The 27,067-nt window shown below is 45.7% G+C and overlaps 1 protein-coding gene across 1 annotated transcript; it reads right to left on the bottom strand.

Annotated features, from left to right (window-relative positions):
* Positions 1 to 203: 203 nt before the first annotated feature.
* On the bottom strand, positions 204 to 12,626 carry GNA12 (G protein subunit alpha 12). Its single transcript, XM_034407958.3, has 4 exons — positions 12,078 to 12,626; positions 8,724 to 8,939; positions 2,728 to 2,778; positions 204 to 2,010 (listed from the first exon to the last, which is right to left on the bottom strand). The coding sequence occupies exons 1-4, from the start codon at positions 12,462 to 12,464 to the stop codon at positions 1,441 to 1,443; spliced, it is 1,224 nt and encodes a 407-aa protein (XP_034263849.2). The 5' UTR covers positions 12,465 to 12,626; the 3' UTR covers positions 204 to 1,440.
* Between the last annotated feature and the right edge of the window lie 14,441 nt (positions 12,627 to 27,067).

Genomic DNA, 27,067 nt, shown 5'->3' with positions numbered 1-27,067 from the left:
GTGGACTTCAACTCCCAGAATTCTCCAGCCAGCTAATCCTGGGAGTTGAAGTCCACAAGTCTTAAAGCTGCTAAGTTTGAAGACCTCTGCCCTAACTGGAAGTCACAAAAGATTTTATTGACTTGTGCTACCAGCGCCTAGACAATTGCCTCGCATTTGATTGTCCCTAACGGGTGCCCGACATTCAGAGAAGAAGATAATAATAATAGGAAAGACGAAGCCCTTCGGTTTATTACAAAATATGGTACCAAAGTCACAGTAAACGTTTCTCACGCTTGAAGATTATCCCTGAATCATGATTGTAGGGTGGATAAGGCAGGACTTCAGTTGGATTAATACATACCTCAAGAGTAGACAAAAAGTGTGAACTGCCTGTACACAAAAGAAAGGCACCCATAGTTAAATATAAACGTTTTAGAATGGAGGGGAAAAAATAATAATAATAAGCTCACATCAATGTTATTCACAGCCTTCTGCAAATTCACACATATTCTATTCTAGCCTTAAAGGGGCAAATTACAAGTGTTGGGTTTATGGTTTTTTTTTTTTAAATGCATCATGACATACATTGGTAAACCCCTATATAATTAAGAATAAACTCAAAGCAAGACCCTTTAGTCCAGGGGTCTCCAAACTTGGAACTTTAAGACTTGTGGACTTCAACTCCCAGAATTCCTCAAGTCTTAAAGTTGCCAAGTTTGGTGATCCCTGCTTTAGTCCAAACTCAGTGGCTCCAAAACACTGGTTTTTTTGTTTTAAACAGCAAGGGAATTTTTTTTTAAAATTCAGATCTAATTTTAAACAGAATCAAAGATGTTTTACCAAAGCACTAAGTGTGTATTTTCTCTACTACTGTCTCACCAAGCAGTAACAATCTCATACAAAGCCATCTTCTTCCGACCCAGGATTTGGTTTCCTACATGAGGAAAGGCTGAAGACAGATTCCTTAAACAAGAGCTAAGACAACCCGTTGGCAAATGCAACCCGAATGTTGGCAAACCTCTGGGTATCCACCTGGCTCCTATACTGACCTTGGAGTTATGACCATGTATTCTCTTAAAAAGAACCCTCGGTGAAGAAATGAAATATATTACCAAATGCATCACTCCAGCACCCAAAACTAGTTTAAGGCTGACAGGTATGGAAGCCAGAACATTCTGGCACTGTTGCAGAATTAAGATTAATTCACACAGGCGCCCTTTTTTGTCCCCACCACTTTTGGCTTTTCAAAAGCCGAGAGGAAATCTATCGTTCAAGTTGCGTTCTTAGTTGAGGAGCGATGCAGCAGCTCGCTTAGAACTTCTGCAATTCTTCTACTTCTGCTTCTCGGCTTTTCCTAACTCAAGGCACAGCACGGATCTTCGGAGAAAAGACACCCAAGCGGTGACAGGTCGGCCTACAACGGGGGTTAGGTTTCCCTAGAGACGATTCCATTTTCGCTCACTGCAACATTATGTCCTTAAGGTTCTCCTGAAGGATGGTGTCCTTCACCGCGTGGAAGACGAAGCGGATGTTCTCAGTGTCGATGGCGGTGGTGAAGTGATGGAAAAGAGGCTTGCTGCGGTTCCGCCTCTTCCGGTCGAAGCACTGTACCAGGTAGCGCTGGACGTCTTCCAGACGGTGAGGGTCGCCCCTGAAGTCCGAGAAATACTTCTTGATGCTGACCGTCTTGACTTTGTCCACCAGGAGGTCCATTTTGTTCAGGAACAGGATGATGGAGACGTTGAAGAAGAGCTTGTTGTTGACGATGGTCTCGAAGATGTTCATGGACTCCACTAGTCTGTTGGTGCGGCGGTCTTCCATCAGGACCTGGTCGTATTCGCTGGAGGAGACCATGAACAGGATCGACGTTATGCCGTCGAAGCACTGGAACCACTTTTGGCGCTGAGACCTCTGCCCGCCCACGTCCACCATTTTGAAAGGGATCTTCTTAATGATGAAGTCGTGCTCCACGATTCCTTTGGTCGCTTTCCTAGCCAGCAAGATGTCTTGTTTACTGGGGAAATAATTCTGCAGAAAGAAGAAGAAGAAAAAAAAAGAAAAACTCAGGAAGTAGGAGAAAGATCACGCTTCAAAAGGGAAGTTAAGTCCGCCGAAGGGAGCGTCTAGATACACTACGGTGGAATGAAGATTCTGGAACTGAAGCTGGGAAGGATAAGCTAGAAGCTAATCTTCCACAGGCTGTTCAGAAGCCAAGGTTGCGTCTGTGTTTGTGTTAAGAGCTCACTTTTATCTCAGGTTATTCCCCCCCCCCTTATTTTGTGTTCGGTTGCTTGAAGTGAGGGTTAGCAAACTTAATCTGAAGAATGAATTTCAGTAGTGTACAAACCTTTTGCAGCCTGGTTTCTGTAGCCTCTGAAGTTACGTGCCACCCTTTCAACCTAGGCAGTAAAAATCTAGAGCTCCTGATAAACTAGGTTTCTCTGATGCTGAGACTGGCAAACTGTCACTGCTACTACAGGGAGTTTGTCTGAACAATGGATGCATTCATCCTGTCTTGGTTTTTTTAAACAGTGGGCACAAAACATACTTTTTCTTCTTCCCAGAGGAAGAATAAAAGCTCCTACATATAAGAAATTATTAGTCTGCTTTAGAAGAGATATTATTTACTAAATCCACATGCTCAAACATCCAGTGCTATGATTTTGTGGGACATTTTACAGGGCTATTACTTCTCTTATCTATGATTTGAATGTGTATGACACAAAAACAACAAGAAAATCTCACCAACTGGCCAATCCGATCCAGATTATCCAGGAAATATTTTACTGATTCACCCTGTTGAGAAAGAGAAGAAGAGTGTATTTACTTATGGTTTACATCCTGCCTACTTCAACAAACTCTTGAGCAGCTCACAAGAGTTATATTTAGATTAAAATGTCCCATGGTTAAGACATACTGAAGACTTTAGTGCACAATATTCCTCTGAAAAAGCCACGTTTTCCACACATCAGGATTTTAATACCCCTTGAATTGTACTCGGAAAGATACTGGCAACCAATGTAGTATCCAAAATACCCCACTGAAATGTTTCTCATCTGCCAGCATGCAAGCTGCTGCATTCTGTACCAACCAACTGACGTTTTGGGGTCAACTTAAATTATTTTAGAACCATCCAATTACAAGGCAATCAAAGCAGCTGTTTCTGCAAAATTTCGTTTACGTTAAGAAATGTAAAACTACAGTATAAGTGCTGGGATCAAGTGTATCATCACAGAACTGGGTGTATTGCTTCAGAACCAGAACTGTAATCTGGAAAAATCAACCTTTGAAAACATATTTACACTGCTTGGCTCTGCCTTGAGATGATCCCTTTATGGGACAGTCCATAAACCAAGCTAGAGCTGTGTACACTTTGGGGAAGAGAATTTACACAGCAGGCTGTAAAATAAAATAGCTTTGTCTTTATGCCCTTAGGACAGACCATAGATTCTTCTGGTGATATAAATACAATGGCTCTTTCATTTGTTTCCTCAATACCTGGGCAGGAATTGTTTTTTTCTTCTTCTTACAAAGTAAAAAAAAAACCAAAACCCCACAATACAGAAGTGAATTGCTCTCTGTTTATCCGGATTGCTTACAAGATAAGCCAATCTTCATGTGGCTTCCAGTAAAGCACATAATATTCACTTGAAAACCCTAAACTGTTTTCAGATACCTCCGCAGAAGGAACACATAGAGCAGAGGTCTTCAAACTTGGCAGCTTTTAAGACTTGTGGACTTCAACTCCCAGAATTCTCCAGCCAACTATGCTCTATGTCAGAGGAGTCTGACATAGACTGGGAGTTGAAGTCCACAAGTCTTAAAGCTGCCATGTTTGAAGACCTCTGACATAAGAGCATAGCTGTCTGGGGAATTCTGGGAGTTGAAGTCCACAAAATGTAAAGTTGCCAAGGTTGCACACCCCTGCTTTAGAGCTACGTATGGTCCCTCCGTTCTTGTATTTCTCAAGCAAGCAAAATATATTCCAATTTTAACTGCAGTTGTTGGTAAATGTCCCTTGTAGGATTGTTTTGTCTTGCTACATTATTGTGTTATTTTGCCTTTGTGTTTCTTTTGTTCGCCAACAAGAATGGAAGGCGGTCAGCATTTATGGCAATTAGTATATAGTACGCAAAACAGCCAGATCTATGAACAATCTTAACTCCTGAATAATATCCAAGGTTAGACCACAATTTTTACACACGTCAGATTTTAAGTGGGAACACTTTAATCCAACTTGATCTAGTTCTAGTTTCATCTAGTGCTCTTATCTGATTTGACTGAGATTGAAGTGTACTTCTTAATTCTTAAACCCTCCATCATACCAACAATGTCTTCAAATCATTAACCTCTCAGTTGTCCTTGGATTGGTGGGGGAAAACATATCTTTGTTATAAGCAAATAGCAACAAAAGGAAATAATATTTTGCTCAGCCTTAGCCTTTTAACACCCCACAATTCCACATGAAACTGCTGTGGAAGATTGCTTCATTATACGTGAGATAATTCTCAGATCGCTTACATATATATATATTACAGCTAAAGAGTTAACATAAAAATATAGATGATTCATTTTCACTTTATATCTCTCTCTTCTCGTGCATCCTCTGAGTCAGTCCGGCCAACTGGGACGACGTAGGAGGAGGTGCCGTCCCCATCGCTGAACAGCAGCCATGAGTCATCCCACATCTGGGAATTTGAAAACCCAGAACTGGGAACTACAGCCCTGAAATAAGACAGCTCCCACATCGGAGCATTGTTCCAAGTTTTTATCTTGTTTATTTCGGACCGATACTGCGGAGCTTCTTCTTGCTTTCATCTTTAAAAGAGCGCTTGTCCAATTTATAGTTATAAAGTATAAAAATTCAGGCGGTTCACATGCTAGGTGAGTCATACTGATTTAATAAAACACAGAGAAAGTGGCTATAAAAAAAAAATATTCCGTTTTAGCATACGAGAGTGCAAGTAGTCCTCGACTTAACGAGGACTACTTCAGTTAGCAAGCATTCGAAGCTACAACGGTACTGGAAAAAAAGTGACCTCTTTTCACACTTATGACCGTTGCAGCGCTCCTCATGGTCAGGTGATTAAAATTCGGACGCTTGGCAACTGACTCATATTTATGACCGTTGGAGGGTCCCAGTGTCATGTGATCCCCATTTTGCAACCTTCTGACAAGTCAACAGGGAAGTCAGATTCCTGCAACTTAACAACCGTGGCAAGAAAGGTCGTAAAAATGGGGCAAAACTCACTTAACGATGGCCTCACTCTATCAAAACAGAAATCTGGGGCTCAATTCTGGTCGTTAAGACAAGGACTACTTATATAAGGAAACAAAAATACTAACTAGAGCAGGGGTCTCCAACCTTGGCCACTTTAAGACCCGTGGACTTCAACTCCCAGAGTTCCGGAATTGAAGTCCACGAGTCTTAAAGTGACCAAGGTTGGAGACCCCTGAACTACGAGTGCCAAGGACTGAAAACACATCTCTTGTTAATGCATGCCAGCTGCCCAGATAGCTATGCTCCATGGCTTATCCCAGCGCAAAATTATAACCCCACAAATGCAGTGACATATAGTTGTGAATGAGCAGTTTTCCTGCCCCGGTAGGGCTATAAATAGCCCTCATCTCTCACCATCGCCTAAAATTAGAATTATCGCTGCAAAGGCTCCATGCTTTCTGAATGGATGCCCACAGACAGACATGCTCCTTTTGAGAGATGGATTCTGAGTTCAAATGCTCAGGGGTGATCTCTGCCCAAAGTGCGTCAAACATACCCCTGGACTCCCCACGTTTTATATGGCCATCTATCCGATGGCAAGATAATCCTAGACGGCTCACAAATAGTGTTCAGTAAAACAAGAGTAAATAAAATAAACCCACACGCCAACACCACGTAACTCAAGACACAGCACCGCATCACCTCGCCGTGTTGTGACAACTGCCATTTATGGGCAGGATCTAGAAGATTCCATGGGAGGTAATGGAAACAAACTGAAGTTAAGCGAACAAGGGGTGGGGTTTTTTTTAAGGCCACGGGTAACACTGAACTACTGTAAAAGGATTGGGTTTTCCCCCCAAAAAATAAGGTCCTAGCTTGCGTTTCAGCTAAGCCAGGGGTCAGCAACCTGCGACTCTGGAGCCGCATGTGGCTCTTTCATCCCTCTGCTGTGGCTCTTTGAGTGTTTAAGGTTGCCGACCCCTGAGCTAAGCCATATAATAATATCTGTGAATAAGATGTTGACACTTTGATAGCATAGGGAGTCCTCAACTTACGACCACAATTGAGCTAAGCGAAACATCTGTTCGGTGAATTCTGCCCCATTTTACTTGCCACCGTTGTTAAGTGAATCACTGCAGGTGTCAAGTCAGTCACACGGTTGTTAAGTGAATCGGGCTTCCCCATTGACTTTGCTCGTCGGAAGGTCGCAAAAGGTGACACCCCCCCCATGACCCCAGCCAGTTGCCAAGCATCTGATCACATGACCATGGGAATGCTCCCATGGTCGTGAGAAAAATAGTCATAGGTCACGTTTCCCAGTGACGTTGTAACTTTGAACGGTCACTAAATGAACTGTTGTGAGTCAAGGACTACCTCTACAAGGTTAGTATAGGGTTCCTTTAAAAAAGAATCCAAATTCAAACTACAACACACAGAATGCTGTGAATTTCCACCTCGTTCTCTATATTGCACAGTTCCTTAAATGTTAACGGTCAACACACAAGATAACAGCAGAAGCCCAATTTTGGGCTCAATTTTGGTCGTAAATCGAGGACTACCTGTGCTATCAACGTGTCAACATCTTATTCAGGGGTATTTTTTTTTTTTTTTAATTTGATTTATATACCGCCCTTCTCCGGAGACTCAGGGCGGCTTACAATGTGCTAAGCAATAGCCTTCATTCTTTTGTATATTTATACAAAGTCAGTTTATTGCCCCCACAAACTGGGTCCTCAAACTGGGTATTACAAAGAGCCTTGGATTTTGCCTCTATTATATAGCACATATAATAAATAAATAAAACCATATTTTATCATCCCCCAAAGCAATACCTCGCACTACTTCCTAGATTTTGTCCATGTGTTCACAGCTCAGCTAGGCACAGAGACAATTGCGACAATACGATGCTAATATCTGGTACGCTTTACTCAAACAAGTGATCTTCCGTATTTTAACTAATTTTTAGGTATTTTTAATTTGCAGTTCGGGTTAGGCAGTAAACAGGCGATTTAACTGCTGATGTATAGAATTATTTTTTTGGGGGGGGGGGTTGAGGTTCTTTCATGGAACCTCATATCCTGTGACGACACGGAAGTAAAACGGAAAAACATCTGGAAGGGCAGAGTGGGCTAGCACTGCTGCCAAGAGACATGGCTATGAAAAAGCTGAGCTTGACTTGATGGATTTCACAAAGCCTCAAGTTGTTGGGTTGTTTACAAATGGATTTAGGACCAAACTCAAGTTTCCTTAGGATCTTGATTACATTTCATGCTTACATTTCTCAAGGAGGTAATTTAGGATTCTTGGCCCGAGTCCGATGATCCGCTCACAGGTTTGAAAGCTAGACTGTTTTGGGGTTTAGCCTTTGCAGCAGAAATATACTCCTCCTCGTCACGTCAGTTCAAACAATGACGTAAGCCACACACCCTTTAGGAAGTTTTAATTCAATTGTATAGAATGTGAAGGATGTGTGTTTGGATTTTGTTTTTATAATTATAATGTACACCTTGTACACGTTGTACGAGGTGCAACGACAATAAAGTAAACCAAACTTATTTCAGGTTTTGGGCAAAAAAAGAAGCAGCCCTTTACAGGTTATGGGTTCACTTAACGACCATAGATTCGCTTAGTGACCTTGGCAATTCACTTAACAATCACTGTAGAATTGGGTCAGTCAAGTGATAATCTATTGAACAGCCACTGAACTGACTTATGATCATAATTTCTGCTCAATTATGGTCGTACGTCTAGATCTGCCTGTATTGGCTGTTTGTTTTGAGGGGGGGTTTTCATACATGATCTTCTGCCTGAATGTTTGAGGATTTCTCTGCTAATCTTGGAGCGACACGTATGTCAATAATATACTCCTCCAATTTGTTATGAGCTATTTTGAAGCAACTTTCAATCTTCCGTAGAAGGCCAAAGACCCAAAGTCACAGACAGAGTTTTGTGTTTCTTTCCAGTCTAACCAATTTAAAAGTGGTAGAACCGCATTCATAGGATAATGTTATTATGTGTTCTTGCTTAACAAGGAAGTGGTCCGGTTTGTGGGGAAACAATTCTCTGAGAGCTTGTTCTTGTATTTACAAATAAAAACAAAGGAGGCATTAATAATGCCCTATGAATTTCTCTGCTTAAAACAAAGCTCAGATCCAGTTCAAAGCCCGTGCCGAAATTCCCACATTTGTTACTTCAGAAGCAGCTTCCGAAGCTTTCAGCATGTAATAGCCTGAAAGTTATAAGATAATCCTTAAATCCAGAAAGAGCCTAGCAACATATTTTCAGATGAATAAATTCTATGATTTCACGAGCCATTTCTCTTCTCTTCAACCCAACAAAGCCACGCTAATGAAGTGAGCTGCAACTCACAATACTGCATGTTTTTTTAATTAAAAAACCAGATTCCTCCTGATTTTTGGCTACCATAAACTAACACCACCTCTCTTGCTACAAGATGCTCCTTCTCAAACAAGTGAAGGGGTTGTACACGGAATGTTTGCTTTTGGTTCAGTTTACTCACCAGCTGGTATTCACTTCGGCGGCTGAAAGCTTCCTTGATCCCAGAATCCCTCCACAGGCCGGTCAGAGCTGGTACATACAACTGGAACATGGAGGGTTCAATGAACATGCCCGCTTTATTTTCAAAGGCCATTAGGAACATGGCATGTTTCTCATTTTCCGCGTACTGCCAAGGAATGCCCAGTTTGTCGCGTGCATCGACTAAAACCCTGCAGCCCTAAAAAAAACACCAAAAACAGAGAAATACACTTTAGCTCCCATGTTGCCCATCTATGCTCAATCTTTAACACACTAATAGAACCATGTGTACTCCACTTGGCCAGTTCTCCCTTGCTCTACATTCCAAGATATTTTAGACAACTCTGAGAGCCAAATTCCATCCTTATTATTAAGCCGGGATGTGGTTTTCTTAAAGATAAAATTCCCATTTGTTGTGGGTAGTAGTGTACCACCAACACAGCAAGGCTACTGCGGGCGAAGAAGGCAAGAATTAAGTTTTGCAACACCTGCAGCAGACGACCACGCTTGTTGGGAGACAAACTTCTGCTAAGTCTCACTTTTAAGGCACAGGAAGAGGTCCAGCAAAACCTTGCACGGAATAAACAAATGTTTTGTTTTTTTTCCCCCTCCTTCTTAGGAAAAACTGTGGTTTAGGTCAATAATCTAGGATCGGTTCGCAGGAGGAACAGTCTGGATTCCTAAGATTTAGAACAGGTTTTTTTCTTTTTTAACCCTCAGGCTGGGAAGCCATATCTGAAGACAAGCCTGTGCAGCTAACAGGGTGTGTATATCCTTTTTTCACTGCCCCGTGCACATTAAGAAATAACATGGGCACATGTCGAATTAGATGTCTTCTGAGCTCTCAAGAAAGGGTGGTGGGGAGAAAATGTTGTAACATTCCCCCCCCCCCAAAATAAATTATTTTTTCCTCCAGGAACTTTAATAAAAACATGGCTGCCACGATAATCCATGGGTCATTTACTCGTGGTTTTCTGAATCCACTCATGGGATGCTGGAAATTACATTTTAGTTTAATGTTATGGAAATGCAGTCCTTACAGACTTTCAGGATGATGGGTGGGCTGAGAAAGACAGAAGGATGTGAAATCCTCCGTGGGTGGGTTCCTAGTCTCAGGGAGGACTAGAATTCGGGTTTCAAGCCTAGCTGCTTAGCCCTTACACAGACCTGGAGCACAAGGGGGTGGGTGCTGGGGAATAGGCTGTTCCAACTTGGACAGCTCTGTTGTGGGGGGCAGGAGACCACCAGAAAATCCTGCAGGCAAAGTTGGGGTGGGGGGGTGGGGAGAAGCAGGGCAGACTGACCAATCCCTCTTTCCAAAGGGCAGACCCTGTTCAACCTGGAGGTCTCTATTTAATAAAGGGATATGAGACCACCAGGAGATCTTGCAAGGTTGGGGAAAAAATGTGAAGAAAGCTAAATAGCAGGGTACCACCCTGCCAAGGTGGGTTGGGATGAGGGGAGAGGCCAAGCCCTTAATCCCCTGCCGGCTTCCATGCCCAATGCAGGAACTGGAACTCAGGGTCTCTTGGTTTCTAGTCTAGCCGCTTACCCAGTACACCAAACTGGCTCTTAAGGAGGCACATCCGGAGGGGGAGAATCCCTCTTTTCCGAGGGGAGGGGGGGGGGGGCAGAGCCTATTCAACCCGGAAGTCTCTACTTAACAGGGGGATATGAGACCACCAGGAAATCTTGCAAGGTTGGAAAGGGGGGGGGATGTGAAGAAAGCTAAATAGCAGGCCACCACCCTGTGAAGGTGGGTTGGGCGTTTGGGGGGGGGGAAGGGTCCCTAATCACCCCATTGGTTTCCCAATCCAAGGCAGGACTCATTACATCAAGGGGGCTCTCAAGGGGCCCTAAGTGAGTGTGTGTGTGTGTAATGTCTCCTTCTAAGGGAGGGGGCTTAAGTGTGTGTGTGTGTGTGTCTTTCTAAGGGAGGGGGCTTAAGTGTGTGTGTATGGGTCATAGGGGGCTTAAGTGTGTGTGTGTGTGTGTCTTTCTAAGGGAAGGGTCCTGTGTGTGTGTGTGTGTGTGGTGTGGGTCATAGAGGGGTTAAGTGTGTGTGTGTGTGTGTCTTTCTAAGGGAGGGGGCTTAAGTGTGTGTGTATGGGTCATAGGGGGCTTAAGTGTGTGTGTGTGTGTGTCTTTCTAAGGGAAGGGTCCTGTGTGTGTGTGTGTGTGGTGTGGGTCATAGAGGGGTTAAGTGTGTGTGTGTGTGTGTCTTTCTAAGGGAGGGGGCTTAAGTGTGTGTGTATGGGTCATAGGGGGCTTAAGTGTGTGTGTGTGTGTGTCTTTCTAAGGGAAGGGTCCTGTGTGTGTGTGTGTGTGTGGTGTGGGTCATAGAGGGGTTAAGTGTGTGTGTGTGTGTGTCTTTCTAAGGGAGGGGGCTTAAGTGTGTGTGTATGGGTCATAGGGGGCTTAAGTGTGTGTGTGTGTGTGTCTTTCTAAGGGAAGGGTCCTGTGTGTGTGTGTGTGTGGTGTGGGTCATAGAGGGGTTAAGTGTGTGTGTGTGTGTGTCTTTCTAAGGGAGGGGGCTTAAGTGTGTGTGTATGGGTCATAGGGGGCTTAAGTGTGTGTGTGTGTGTGTGTCTTTCTAAGGGAAGGGTCCTGTGTGTGTGTGTGTGTGTGTGTGTGGTGTGGGTCATAGGGGGCTTAAGTGTGTGTGTGTAATGTCTCTTTCTAAGGGAGGGGTCGTAAGTGTGTGTGTGTGTGTGGGGAGGTTACAGGGTCCTAAGTATGTGTGGGTGTGTAATCTTTCTAAGGGAGGGGGCTTAAGTGTGTGTGTGTAATGTCTCTTTCTAAGGGAGGGGTCCTAAGTGTGTGTGTGTGGGGGGGGGGGTTACAGGGTCCTAAGTATGTGTGGGTGTGTAATCTTTCTAAGGGAGGGGGCTTAAGTGTGTGTGTGTGTGGGTCATAGGGGCCCTAAGTGTGTGCGTATGTATTGACCCTAAGTGTATTGTGTGTGTGTGTGTGGGGGGGGCAAATCCCTCTTTCCAAGGGAGGGCAGCCTATCCAGGGGTCTCTACTTAACATGGGGACAGGTGACCCCCCCCACTTCCCCTCCCACCCCCAAGGAAAGCATCATGTGCAGGAGCCCCGTTTGAAAGAAACATCCTTGGGTGAGGAAAGCAGGCAACAGGCCCCCCCACAGGTCGGGAAAGGGGCCTTAGAGGTCCTCTAGTCCAACCCCCCCCCACCCTTGGCTCCAGCAGGAGAGACTCCCCCCTCCCCTCAATACCACCCTGCGGGGGAGGAGGGGCGGGGCTTTCCAGGGAGGGGAGGGGGGCGTGGCCAGGGAAGGGGAAAAAAAAGGAAAGGAGGCCACGCGGCGATCCACCTTCACGACGTTCTCGTAGATGGTGGCTCGGAACTCGAGCAGCGCCTTCTGGTCGAACTCGCGGCCGTGGATGATGCGCATCTGCTTGAGGAAGGTCGACTTGCCGCTCTCGCCGGCGCCCAGCAGCAGGATCCGAACCAGGCGGCGGACGGCGCGGCGCTCGCGGGCCAGCAGCGCGTCGATCTCGCGGCTCCGACGACGCGCCTCACGCTCCAGCTCCCGGCGGCGGAGAGAAAGAGGAGGAGGCGGCGGCGGCGGCGGGGAAGACGACGCCCGGGGAAGGCCGCTTTCCTTGCCCGGCTCCACCGGCCCTGCCGCCGCCTCGACCCCGGGGTCGCCTCCCGCCGGCCACAGGCAGCGGCCCAGGGAGCGAACCACCCCGGCCATGGAGGCGGAGGCGGCGGCGGCGGCGGCCCCCTCAGACAGGCCCGGGCGGGAAAGGCGCCGCCTCAGCCGCCGCGACCTTCCCTCCGTCCTCGCCCTCACGCCCACCCGAAGGGGCGGGGCCTCGGGAGAGGCCCAGGCGGCGCTCGCGCCCCGACGCCGACGCGGATTGGTCGGCGTAGCAAGGGAGGCGGGGAAATACCCGCGGAGGGGCGTGGCGGGTTTGACCGGGGGCCAATCAGCGGGCGAGGGGCGGGAGGAAATCATCTGAGAGACACAGAGAGAGAGAGAGAGAGAGAGAAAGAGCGGCGGGGCGGGGTTTTCCCAGGGTCAGGGCGGAGCGGACGCGGATTGGTCGGCGTGGCAAGGGAGGCGGGGAAATACCCGCAGAGGGGCGTGGCGGCTTTGACCGGGGGCCAATCAGCGGGCGAGGGGCGGGAGGAAATCATCTGAGAGACAGAGCGAGAGAGAGAGAGAAAGAGCGGCGGGGCGGGGTTTTCCCAGGGTCAGGGCGGAGCGGGCGGTGATTGGGCGCGAGGGGAAAGGGACCGTGACGTCACCCGGGCGAGAAGGTTATGAATGGAGAAAGGAGTGTCTATAATAGGCTGTCTCGCCCATCGTCCTTAAGTCAGGCGTGGGAGTTATGGGATTTGGAGTCCAGCGCTCTTCATTTTGCATCATAGTATATATATATACTATAGCAGAACCTATATATATATAGGTTCTGCTGCTTGAGCAGCGGGCTGGACTAGAAGGCCTCCAAGGTCCCTTCCAGTGCTGGTCTAGTTTTTATTCCTATTTCCTATTCTATCTAACAAGACAGACACAGACTTCGGAGGATCATTAGAACTGCAGAAAAAAACAATTGGTACCAACCTGCCTTCCATGGAGGACCTGCATACTGCACGAATCAAAAAGAGGGCTGGGAAAATACCTACAGACCCCTCGCATCCTGGACATCAACTGTTTCAACTCCTACTCTCAAAACGACGCTATAGAGCACTGCACACCAGAACAACTAGACACAAGGACAGTTTTTTCCCTAACGCCATCACTCTGCTAAACAAATAATTCCCTCAACACTGTCAAACTATTCAATAAGTCTGCACTACTATTAATCTTCTCATCATTCCCATCAGCCATCTCCTCCCACTTATGACTGTATGATGTAACCTTGTTGCTGGTATCCTTACAATTTATATTGATATTGTTTCCTGATTGCTTATTTGTACCCTATGACTATCATTAAGTGTTGTGCCTTATGATTCTTGACAAATGTATATTGTTTTTTATGTACACTGAGAGCGTATGCACCAAAGACAAATTCCTTCTGTGTCCAATCACACTTGGCCAATAAAGAATTCTATTCTATTCTATTCTATTCTATTCTATTCTATTCTATTCTATTCTATTCTATTCTATTCTATTCTATTCTATTCTATTCTATTCTATTCTACTCTACCCAACCCAACCCAACCCAACCCAACCCAACATTACCTCCTTCTCTCCTCTCCTCTCTATTCCTATTTGTACCCTATGACTATCATTAAGTGTTGTACCTTATGATTCTTAATGAATGTATCTGTTTTTTTATGTACATTGAGAGCATATGGACCAAGACAAATTCCTTGTGTGTCCAATCACACTTGGCCAATAAAGAATTCTATTCTGTTCTGTTCTGTTCTGTTCTATTCTATTCTATTCTATTCTATTCTATTCTATTCTATTCTATTCTATTCTATTCTATTCTATTCTATTCTATTCTATTCTATTCTATTCTATTCTAGCCCAATATCTCCAAAAGCTCAAAAAATGAGGGCAAAATGCAGAAAACTCAGCCTGTCTTTTCTTTTCAGAGTTTATACTGTGTGTTGTGGTCTGCCAGCAGCCTGCGGAGCTGGCAGCAGAGTTGGACAGTGAGGAGGCTGGGGAGGACCATGGGCCAGTCCTGGAGGCTGGGGAAGGCCCGGATGAGGGCTCTGCGTCAGAGGCAGAGATGGGGCCAGAGCCATCTGGGAGTGATGCACGGACTCCGGAGCCTCCAGAGGCTGACAGTAGAGAGGCAGAGGAACAGGAGGAGCCTGTTCCTAGTGCACACATGCGCAGGGCTGCCAGAAGGCAAGAACAGTTAAAACAAAAGGGACGACTTGGGAGTAAGGCCTGGAGATGATTGGCCCCTCCCATAAGGCTTAAAAGAGGAGCAAAGGCACATGGACCCTTTGCAGGAAAGCAGCGTTGTTAATTCTGTTCCCAGTCGGCATCTTTGTTTGATTCTGGACTCGGTGTGGCTTTGCCAAGTAGGTCTTTGGCAGCGTGTCAGGGGAAATAAAGGTTGGTGATTATCCCGAAGGACTTTTTGCAACTAATTGGGACTCAGCTGTGAATGAATGTAATTCACAGCTGTTGCAATAAAAGAGGTTTTTGGGACTACTCGTGTGTTTTAATGACTCAGGAAGCCTAAGTCAGAACACTGTGCTCAATATTTCCCGGAGAAAAACCATTCCTTCTGGAAGCCTTTGCTAGCTCACCCACCAGATGTCACCAGATCTCCATCAAGACAACGGGGCTGAAGCCTTTTGTGAGAAAACATTTGAGTCCTAAACCCAAGAAATCCTGCTGATTAGATACTCTTTTTCTCCTCCTCCGGTGCTCTTCTTTTTAATGGGTTGTGGTTAAAAAGGTGCATTGGATAGTAGTGGTTGAAGCCCTAAAGAGCTGGGTTTGATTCTGGAAGTAAGTCTTGAGTAGAAGTTCCTTCAAATTCTGACTCAGGTAGGTTGGCCTATTCTGCAAGCAGTTGGGGGAAGAGTATGGTTTGATTAGTACGTCATGTAATAGTGTTTAATCACAAATCTGAAACCACTATGGGCCGGCATTCCATAGTAAACCAACCCCAAATGAATTATGGCCATGATAACATGTGAATCCAACTCTTCCTGCACAGTGCAGCAAAGTTAGAATTAGAATAAAATCGAGCTGGAAGGGGCCTTGGAGGTCTTCTAGTCCAGCCCCCTGTTCAAGCAGGAGAACCTATACCATCTCAGAAAAGCGACTGTCCAGTCTCTTCTTAAAAATCTCCAGTAACAAAGCACTCATAACTTCTGAAGGCAACTTCTGTTCCACTGGTCAATTCTCCTCACTGTTAGGAAGTTTCTCCAGAATTCCAGGTTGCTTCTCTCTTTGATTAGTTTTCAACTGTTGCTTCTTGTCCTGCCTTCAGATGCTTTGGAGAATAGCTTGACCGTCTCTTCTTTGTGGCAGCCCCTCAAATACTGGAATACTGCTATCATGTCACCCTAGTCCTTCTTTTCTTTAGACTAAAAGGTTCCCCTAACATACGTGCTAGTTGTTCCCGACTCTAGGGGGCGGTGCTCATCTCCGTTTCAAAGCTGAAGAGCCAGCGCTGTCCGAAGACGTCTCCGTGGTCATGTGGCCGGCATGACTCAATGCCAAAGGCGCACGGAACGCTGTGACCTTCCCACCAAAGGTGGTCCCTGTTTTTTGTACTTGCATTTTTTACGTGCTTTTGAACTGCTAGGTTGGCAGAAGCTGGGGCAGGTAACCCGGAGCTCACCCCGTTACGCGGCACTCGGGATTCGAACCGCCGAACTGCCAACCTTTCGATCGACAAGCTCAGCATCTTAGCCACTGAACCACTGCGTCCCTTTTCTTTAAACCCAGTTGAAATCTCGTTTATTTTGTTTATAGGCCACTCGGGTCAGTTTACAAGTGGTTAACCACAGAAAAGCAAAACAGAACGGAACGAAGATGCCATAGATAATAAACCGAGAAAGGCCCCTGGGAAACGGATCCATTTCGGCACAGAAATCCCCAAATTTCTGCTTAAATTCTCCCTCGATGCACCTCCGCTGCCAATTCAGCTTCGCAACCCAAAAACTGAGGCCGTCAGGAAGAGTTAGTGGAGAGATCCCACAAAGGGGAAAACAGCTCCAGTTTCCATCCCTAACCATACTGGACCTCATCCTGTGTTTTGCTTAATGCTAACCATGTTTTTTTTTTTGCACAAGGAGCCAGACAAACCTAACATGAGCCTTAACCAGCATGGATCTAAATGGGGGGCCCTTTTAACAGACAGACCAAGTTTGGTGGCTACTGAGCCGTTTCCTTGTTTTGTTCTATTTGCAGAAGGGAAGATTTTGGGTTGGGGGTTGGGTTGGGTTAGGGGAAAGAAAAGCATGTTTTGCGAAGTTAATACGTTTCGGATCATTGTGTTCTTATTACAGCCGAGCCAATCAAACCTCCGTCTTCCCTTTCTTCTTTTTTGAAGTGTGCATTTTTCAAGAGGCAGAAGGAGAAAGACCTCTGATCAATATTAATATAATAAGAAAAAGATGGCTCAAAATATGCTTAGCCGTATGACAGAACACATTTCATGTTATTTCATAGCGGGGGCTGGAGATGGGGAGCGCTAAAAAAGGGAAAGATAAATCACATCAGGCGATATGAAACTGCAGCAGTTTGGGAAATGACTGCAGGGAATATATATATATATATATATATATATATATATATTCCCCTTTATATATAAAGGAATCCTGATGTCCTTTTTTTTTGGGACAAGAAGAAAATTAAATTAAAAAAGAAAAAAAAAAACTCCTGGGTTTTACTAATTGAAACATTTAAAGGGCTAACAGAAATAAGGGGCCGTATGATTAAAGGCATTTAACGTTAAGGGTTTATCTCACTTTTCTGATTGATTATGGGCTATTAGGATGTGTGTGTTTTTTTCCCCTGCTTATTTTCCTGCTAGCATTTAAAAGCACCCAGTAAGATACAGATACAGATTGCAAATTAACAGATTTGGAAGGGACCTTGTAGGTCATCTAGTCCAACCTTCCCGCCCAAGCAGGAAACCCTACACCATCTCATCTTAAATCAGAATTAAGATACGCAGGAGAAGCTGTGGATGGGTGTGTATCAGAGGTGGGTTTCAGCAGTTCTGGAGAACCGGTAGCGGAAATTTTCAGTAGTTCGGAGAACCAGTAGTAAAAATTCTGACTGGCCCCATCTATTCTCTACCTCTCAAGTCCCAGCTGATTGGGAGGAAATGGGGATTTTGCAGTAACCTTCCCCTGGATTGGGGAAGGAATGGAGATTTTACCGTATCCTTCCCCTGGAGTGGGGAGGGAATGAAGATTTTACAGTATCCTTCCCCTGGAGTGGGGAGGGAATGGGGATTTTACAGTATCCTTCCCCTGGAGTGGGGAAGGAATGGGGATTTTACAGTATCCTTCCCCCGAGGGGTCTGTGTCTCACATGATCCGCTTTTGTGACCTTCCCAGCCGGCTTCTGACAAGGGGAGAGGCCGGATTCATTTAACGGCCACCTGGTTCACTTAACAACCACAGCGGTTCGCTGAACAATCGTGGCAAAAAGATCGGCAACTCAAGTGCAAGTCATTTAACAAGAAGGATCCCTTGTACAAGCTTGGACTAAAGCAGTGTTTCTCAATCTCAGCGAGTTTAAGACCTGCGGACTTCAACTCCCAGAATTCCCCAGCCAGCTGGCTGGGGAATTCTGGGAGTTGAAGTCCGCAGGTCTTAAACTCGCTGAGATTGAGAAATACTGTAGTAAAGCATGGGTGATTTGAACAATGCTCTCCTATACTAGTTGGTTCACACATTAAGCCTTAAATCAGTTCACACATTAAGCCTTAAATCATTAAGCCTTAAATCACATTAAGCCTTAAATCAGCGCTGCTGGCTGGGGAATTCTGGGAGTTGAAGTCCACCCATCTTCAAGCTACCAAAGTTGAGAAACACTGCCCTAAATCATTGGAGCTGGATTATATGTGACCTCTGACCCCCCCCAGTAACGGGGGTGGGGGGGAGCTCTGGCAAAATTCTTCCCAAAGCTGCAAATTGGCCCAATGCAAGATTTCAAGAGAACAAGCGGAGTTTCTGGATATCCATCCGTTATTCCCGAGGGCGTAAGGGGTGATCGATTCTGGAAAATTTACAAGCTCGTAACTAACCCTTGTTGTTCCTTACTCCACGCCCCTCGCTTGGTCAATAAAGCCGAACTACAATCCATTTCCCCCACCGTCCGCAGATAAGATGCCCAACCAGTCTAAGCAAAAGATCTTAAGCCTTTCTGGATCCGTTAAACCGGCTTTTCTAATCTTGTGTTTAAAAGATTAGGAGGGATTACCTAATCAAGCTTAAGCACATTTCCTTTACACGGATTTTACTCCCCCCCATCCTGGAGAAGACCGAAGCGGGCTGTTAATTTTCCCAAAGGGACCGAGGAGACTTTAACACGCTTATTTCTCAGGTGAGACACCCATGGATTACGCTGGAGATGTAAGTTGGTGCCCCCAGCCTGGCACTGGCTCGGATTTACTCCACGACGACGTTCAAAGGCTTGGAAATTTGGTGAACCGGTTTTCTGGCTTATCTGGAAAGTGGCAGATTGGGGAATGCTGGCATCAGCAGTTTAAAGTTGTAGGCGTTTGTTTTTCCTCTCAACCCTTCATCCCCCTTGACAGAATTAATTCCCCCCTCCCCTCTCCCGGTTCAATTAAAACACCGATACCCCTGATGTAATTTCCCAACCTAAAATTCAACTAATTGGCGTGGATGTTGTTTAACTTTGCGTAAAGATTTCCTGGTCCCGCTAGAACCCAATCAGCCTGTTTGTATTATTTGTTTGTATCAAGAGAGTTGTATTTTATTCTCATTTCCCTGCCCGCTTTCGTCTTTTCTTCCTCCCGGGCAGTTCTATTATGAAGTCTAAAATAAGCGTGCCAGGTCTCTTTTGTCAATGAATATTTACCCGTGCCATAATTCCTGCCCCATCGCCATTAGGGTTCCAAGGAGATGGTTGGGTTTCTTAATGCACAATCGTCACTACTTTGGGCGGTTAGTAATTCCAGAGAGATGCTGCACGTATTTTTCAGATTTAATGCTGGGTTTTCTCACCGGTGTTTTTAAAAGGAGGCACCTCTTGGCTTACACGCAGGACATGAAAAAGGAACGGAATTAAAACATGAAGTAAGCCAGGATCGACGGCCGTTAAGCAAATCTGACATTGCTTGTGACTTCCGGGACATTGCGACCATCATAAATATGAACCCATCACCACCCATCTGAATTTTGATCACCTGACAACGGTCGTAAGTGTGGAAAATGGGTCAGAAGTCACTTTTTTTCCAGCGTCGTCGTAACTTTGAACCGTCACTAAATAAACTGTTGTAAGTCGAGGACTATCTGTAGGAATAATAAGGAATATTTTGGCTAGACTTAGCCTCTTTTTTGCAACCCACCCATCTTTGCAGAGATGCGGCTTTAACAAACGTCTTGACGGTAGAGGGAGCTAGGATCCTTCAAAACAGCCATCATTTCTCACCCTTTTCCATCCTGTTGCTCAAAATGTACTTTAGAGAAAAGAAACTTGAAGAAAGAGGGAGGGGGAATAAAAATAACAATAATAATAATAATAAAAAACACATTGGCCTTTGGTCTTCTAAATTAACTGGAGTCAACAATTGCTTCTCCTAATAACAAGAATCACAATAAGAAAAGGAGGGAGGATTAATGACGGTTTGACCAGTCTAGAGAAAAGAAGGGTTGGGGAAGAGGAGGAGGAGGAGGATGGCATGATAGAAGTCTTCCAGTATTTGAGGGGCTGCCACAAAGAAGAGGGGGAGGGTCAATTTATTTTCCAAAGCCCCAAAGGCAGGACAAGAAGCAACGGATGGAAGCTAACCAAGGAGAGAAGCAACCTGGAATTGAGGAGAAACGTCCTAACAGTGAGGACAATTAACCAGTGGAACAGAAGTTGCTTCCAGAAGTTGTGGGGGCTCCATCACTGGAGATTTTTTAAGAAGGGGCTGGACAGTCATTCGTCTGAAATGGGATAGGATAGCAGGGGGTTGGATTAGAAGACCTCCCAAGTCCCTTCCAGCTCTTTTCTGCTTGAATTGAAAGATACCGAAGGCTGCAGTCAATAACATTGAATAGAGTTCTCACCAAGCTTTCAAAAGTTGGATCCGGCCCCACGTATCATTGGGTGTGGGACCAAGGAATGCACAGGAAGACACCCTTTGGGGTCTGCTGCCCCACCAGTTGCCAAGCTTGCTCTGCAAAAAGCAGGAAGGACCCACCCTCAATGTTTCCCACCAAGGCTGATCCACCAGAGCCTTCCCCGAAGAAGACTTCCAGTGTCCGTCTGGCTCTCGCTGGACCCCGATTGGCTTGTTCTCTCCCTCCCACGTCTTCGTTCTCTTAGCCCTTGGTGACTTTGGGGGGGACACCAATACGGAGGCACAATCTGAGCGGAAACGTCGCCCCACGGTTGACGCAGTGGCCTCTTGGTACTTAGTTCCAGCTGGAGTCACTTAATAGCTTGCTCCCAGTTATTGACTTACAGCAAGCTGCCAAATACTCATTATGAGCTCTGCATTCCCAGAGCACCTTAGTTAATAGCTATTGATATTCCTACCTCTTCGGAGTTTTCCCAGCTGTCCTCTAACTCAGAGATCCTATATGCCCGCCACTCTTCTGCTGGTGGCAGGTTGAAAAGATGATGAACGAAGGCCGAGGGAGAATTATCTCAATATTCCTTTCGTCCTTCTGCTCCCTGCAGCCTTCCTCCAAAGGAATCTGAAGTACCTCTGGATTGGGCCTCGGAGGGAGAGAGGTTGCGGGCGCTAGCGGGCAGGGGTGGGCTTCAAAAATTTTAGCAAGCCCGGTTGCTGGGTGGGCGTGGCCATGGTGGACGTGGCCTAGTTTGCCTCCTGCACCACGGTGTATGTGTTTGCCCTCCCTGGGCTCCGGAGGCTTTCCTTGAGCCTCTGGGAAGGTGAAAAACGGCCTCCCCAGGCTCTGGAGGCCCTCTGGAGGCCGGAATCGGGCCCATTTCCAGCCTTCCCAATCTTCTGGTAGGCCTGTTTTTCACCCTCCCCGAGCCTCCACATGGGCCCTGCACTTTCCTGCATCCAAAAGGGGCCACGTGGGGACTCCTGGGAGGGGTGGGGAGGGGTAGGCGGGGCCAGCCAGGAGTGGAATTTGGGGGTTCTCCGAACTGCACAGAATCTTAGCTAGAGGTTCTCCCGAACCCCTGTGAACCCCCAGCAGCCCCACCCCTGGAGTGACCGTATTTTCTTGGGGAAAAATAAAGAAAGAACCAACTTGGAAAGGGGGCAAATCAGAAAGAGGTTCCACAGATTTTTTTTTTTAAATAATGTTTTCTGTTTATAATGTTGCTTTATTCAAGAGCAGAACCACGAGGAAACCAAACCTCTCATAGAATCCTAGGGCTGGAAGGGACTTTGGAGGTCTTCTAGTCCAACCCCCTGCCGAAGGATTTTTATTTTATTTTATTTTTTTAATATTGTGGTGACCAGAGCTGGATGCAGTATTCAAAATGTATCCTTCACGGTGCAGTTCTATAGGCAGTCCTTGACTTAAGGCCACACTTCCTGTTGTAAATTGAGTCGGATCTCATGTCACGACAATTTTTACAGCGTTTATGAAGTGAGCCACCGTTGTTCAGTGAATCGTGAGGCGATTAAGCAAATCGCATGGACGTTAAGCAAGTCCATGTGACCACGGCACCAAATGCTTATGTAGGAAGTTAGCACCTACCCCTTTCCTAGAGGAATGAAATATTTTGGGAAATATTAAAAAGGCAGAACGTTATGTTTCCCTGGATGAGAAATGGAGAAGCATGTTTTAAAGACGAAGCAGCTCCCATCTTCCTGCCCTCACCCTTTGTCAATGGGCCAGAGGCAGAAACCCAATCCTTTGTCAAAGGACCATCATCTGCAATACAATAGAACCCATCTAGGGACAGAAACTAACACAATGGGTCCAGTGGTGGGATTCAGCCGGTTCGCACCACTTCAGGAGAACCGGTTGTTAATTTTCTGAGCAGTTTGGCAAACTGGTTGTTGGAAGAAATCATTAGGGCAGAGAACCGGTTGTTAAATTACTTGAATCCTAGATGGGACCCATCTAGCAACAGAAACTAACACAATAGGACCCATCTAGCAACAGAAACTCACCATATGGCACCTGGGAAGATTACATCAGCCAGCAAGGCTAGCTAAGACCCCCACCCCCTGGGAGTCTGACAACCAATCAGGATACTCTTTTGGTGCCCCAGGAAGTTCAAAGCCAGAGGGAGCATAAAACCCGGGGACTCACTGTGTCTTGTCCCTTTTCTGTTCAGGAACTCAAACCACGTGATCCTGTCCATCATTAAACCATCTTTCCAAGCAGTCTCCATGTTCCCACTGTCTTTTTCCCCACTTGGAGCGGAACCCAGAAGGATAGTTCTTCCAACAATTAGATGCAGGATTTTTGGGGAGGCGTTTGCCCCCCCCGCCGCCTTCACCCCTCCTGAATTAAAATCCATCCCTTCTTCCAGTCTGATTTTGATTCCTGGAAAGAGGAAGGAAAGTGGCGCCATTTCATCCTTTGCTTCAAGCAGCAACTTATTGTGGGTTGAGCTCCTGCAAACGCAGGCATATATAATTGAAAAAAAAAAAAATTAAATTGATTGACTAAGACTCAGACCAATAATTGACTAATCTTTCATTCGCTGAGTGACGGCTCTATTGGTTATCCGGCGCTCTTGAGCCAAGACACATAATCTACACGAAAACATTAAAATTCCCTACCAAGGAAAGCTAGGCTTTTGCTGCCTGGTTAAATGGCCCAAATGAAAAATGGCCAATTACTTTTATAATTGTCCGCCGGTTTGTGCAATTGGCTCTGGTTGCGACCTACAGGAGCAGTCTCCCAGGTCAGCCCTGAAAAGCATCCTCAGAATATTAAGGACTAGAAACTTGGGCGTGGGTGTGCGCGTGCCGGAGAGAAAGGGGGAATCGGGAGAGGGGAATCTATATTGCTGGGCATCCGTAGCCCTGGGCTACGCGTAGCTTTCGCTAAACAACAGCCTCTTTTACACGGAGCGTGATGTTTTCCTCCCCGTTGCAAAGATCACGACCTCCATTTGGCTGGTCTCCTCCGTGGGGGGAAAAGAAGCTGGCATGCAGACAGTTTAGCACAGGCCTTTCCGAACGTGTCCTGCCAGGCCGTGGAGTTTATTTTTGGAGGCTTACGAAGCAAATACGGGTAATAAACAGCGATGGGAAAATCAATGACGACAAATGAAGCACCGGCTAACGCCGTATTTTTTTTGCCGGCCATCTCATCGTTGGGGCTTTGATAAATGACGGACCTTCGGATCACAAGCCGTACGCTCCAAGGGCTACGGGGAGGCGTGTTATTTTTTTAGATAGATGAATAGAGTAGGAAGGGATCTTGGAGGTCATCTAGTCCAACCCCCTGCCCAAGCAGGAGGCCCTACACCACTTCTGACCGATGGCAGTCCAGTCTCTTCTTGAAAGCCTCCAGGGATGAAGCTCCCACAACTTCCGAAGGCAACTTCTGTTCCATCGGTTGATTGTTCTCAAGGTCAGAAAATTTCTTATTTCTAGGTTGACTTTCTGGAGGACTGTTGAAGTCAGGGGTGAAATCCAGCAGGTTCTAACAGGTTCTGGAGAACCAGTAGCGGAAATTTTGAGTAGTTTGGAGAACTGGGAGTTGAAGTCCACCCTTCTTCAAGCTACCAAGGTGGAGAAACACTGTTCTAGGGTCTCAACATCCCACCAAAATGGCATTTGAGGATTTTCATGGCTTCACTGCCCTGATGCTTTTACCAGAGGTCCAATCTGCCTTCTCTCTCCATCTGGCACTGAGCAGCTCCGGATTAGATAAATCCCCTTGCTTCCAAAGACACCTATCAGCTACCAATCTTGATGCAGTGATCTTCTTGAACCCGTGCAGATTTGCGTAAACTAATCACGGAAGCCACAGTGCTGCCTCCCGAACTACAAAATAATAATAATAATAATAATAATAATAATAATAATAATAATAATAATAATAATAATAATAAGGTATAAAGTACCGGGATTTGCAAATTGAAGTTGAGCGACTGTGGAAAAAGAAATCGTGTGTTGTCCCGATTGTAATTGGAGCCCTCGGAGCAATACCCAAAGGGCTACCCCACTATTTAGAAATTCTAAATTTGCCGGACTTGAACATTTTCACTCTACAAAAAACCACCTTACTCGGAACAGCTTACATCCTCCAACGATACCTTAACAATTCCTAGGTCCTTGGTTAGGACTCCAGCTGCTGAGCTATTAACCAGCCTCAAAGGCTGTGAATCTCACTAAAGATTAACCAATAATAATAATAATAATAATAATAATAATAATAATAATAATAATAATAATAATAATAATAATAATAATAACAATAACAATAACAATAATCATAATCATAATCATAATCATAATCATAATAAAAAATGAGTGGAGGGGACACACAAAATCCACGTTTGCTTCTGCTGACACAACACATGATATATTGCCGTGGCATAAGCATCTTTCTTGCAGGAAAGGTTAACATCCTTGTAAATTAAAAATCATAACAAGAACAACGCCTGGAGCCACAGACGCGTTCGGCTGCCTGCCCTGATCCTAACCTCCACCTGCAATTGTTCCAGCTTACTTCAGAATCACTGTGTTTGTCTGCACGGTCGGCAACACCGAAAGGGGTCTGTGGGCGGCCGGGGAGGGCGGGGGGGAGAGGTAAAAAACTTAAGACAAGAGCCTTGGTGGTGCAGCAGACTAAGTGCTGTTATGTAGCACTTAGCTGCCAGCTGCCTGCAATTACTTCGAGTTCAAATCTCACCAGGCTCAAGGTTGACTCAGCCTTCCCATCCTTCCGAGGTAGATAAATTGAGGACCCGGATTGTGGGGGGCAATAAACTGACTTTGTAGAAACACCGCTTGGGGGGGCCAAAAGCCCTAATAAGCAGGTATATACAAAAGAATGAAGGCTATTGCTATAAGTGCATTTTAAGCCGCCCTGAGTCTTCGGAGGAGGGCGGCATATAAATTGAACTAATAAATAAATAAATAAATAAGACGTTGACCGCGACTATGGAATCGAGCCCCCCCTTTTAAAGAGAGGCCCTAATGCCTGCAAAAATGGACAGGATTTTGAATGCATGGCGGTGGCTGACCTCTTGACATTCCTGTGAACCTTCGGGTCAATATATATATATATATATATTGTAGGATCTGAAATTGCAGCCCTTACTTAATGCTGACGAGCATCTAAGGTTCTTTCATTCACAGCACGGTTTGTCAGGTGTGAAAGATCAGGTGCGCGCATGAAGGTCCAATTAAAGTGATTTATTGCTCTAACGTCAGATGTACGGGAGTCTTCTCACCTAGGGCTGAGCCTCTGCTTGGAGTTAGATAAGGGGAAATGGAACTCAAGGGAGGTTGGACTTAGTTTGCTGGTGACTATGTAGGGATTCTAGGCTGATTCCCCTTTTGACTCCGCCCCCCGCCCCAGCTTCTGCCCCTCCTTCTCCTTCTCCTCGACAGAGCCTCAGTGGTGCAGCAGACTAAAGTGCTGTTAAGTGCTAGCACTTAGCTGCCAGCTGCCTGCAATTAGTGCAAGTTTGAATCTCGCCAGGCTCAAGGTTGACTCAGCCTTCCATTCTTTCGAGGTAGATAAATTGAGGACCCGGATTGTGGGGGCCATAAGCTGACTTTGTATAAAAAAGAACACTGCTTAGGGGGGGCCGAAAGCCCTACTAAGCAGGTATATACATAAAAGTATGCAGACTATTGCTATAATGCATTGTAAGCCATCCTGAGTCTACGGAGAAGGGTGGCATATAAATTGGACTAATAAATAAATAAATAAAGTTGTGTCTTTTAAAAACAAACTTGTACATGAAAGATGAGACCCACTGTCCCCCTTTGGCAATTGGGTGGCCAACCTCTCCGCCCCCACCCACCCACCCCCAGGAGAATTTCAAACCCTCCACTGTGTCATTGAGTGGCTATTGCTCTGTGGGGGTTCATCTCTCTCTAAAGTGACCTTCTGGAGATGCTAAAATCTAAAAATGCTGCTAGCAGGAATGACTAGAGACCTTCACGTGGGTTAGATCTTCCTCTAGAAATGCAGTTTCAGTGGAAATAGGTCACCTTCTTAAACCAATGGATCATTTCTCTTTTTCTCCAGATTTGTGTCTCTCAACTTTTGTGACGACTTCAATTCCCAGAATTCCCCATGGAACAAGGTTCGGAAATACTCAACCTGCCAAGATTGAGAGAGACATCGCTCCAGACACGTGTATGTCCATGTCAAGGTTCTGACAAATGCCCTAATTAATTCATGAGCCTCGAGCCAAATTTCAAAAGAAATCCAGTTATTTATTAGGAGCAACATATCGGCACATACCCAAGTGGAGTCAGCTCTGCCCGATGTAGTTTACGTCCCACCTATGACCCTGTTCCCCCACTCCTCCCAGGGTGTGTCATAAATCACATTCTCCAATGGAGCACTTTCGCGGGCTGTAGAGAACACACCTCTCCGACTGGCTGTGGTAACCTAGGCTGCGACCTTGACAAGGTATGTGTGGAATGTACTTCTGGTTGCTCCATCAGTTCCCCCCCCCTCATGCTTATAGCAACTCAAAAGCCGGGCAGGAATGCTTTACGAGTTGACAGTCCACTTCTGATGTGGATATCAAGGAGAGATGGGATA

Source organism: Pantherophis guttatus, chromosome 14 (assembly GCF_059756535.1).
Source record: "Pantherophis guttatus breed Tessera chromosome 14, ASM5975653v1, whole genome shotgun sequence".
Lineage (NCBI taxonomy): Eukaryota > Metazoa > Chordata > Lepidosauria > Squamata > Colubridae > Pantherophis > Pantherophis guttatus.
This window is presented reverse-complemented; position numbering and strand designations above follow the sequence as displayed.

Excerpts from the sequence above, each read along its gene's own strand:
- GNA12 (XM_034407958.3), bottom strand. The coding sequence starts at position 12,464 with ATGGCCGGGGTGGTTCGCTCCCTGGGCCGCTGCCTGTGGCCGGCGGGA. Across the intron at positions 2,779-8,723 it reads GCCGAAGTGAATACCAGCTG|GGTGAATCAGTAAAATATTT; the intron begins GTGAGTAAACTG and ends CTTTCTCAACAG. Across the intron at positions 2,011-2,727 it reads TGGATCGGATTGGCCAGTTG|AATTATTTCCCCAGTAAACA; the intron begins GTGAGATTTTCT and ends TTCTTTCTGCAG.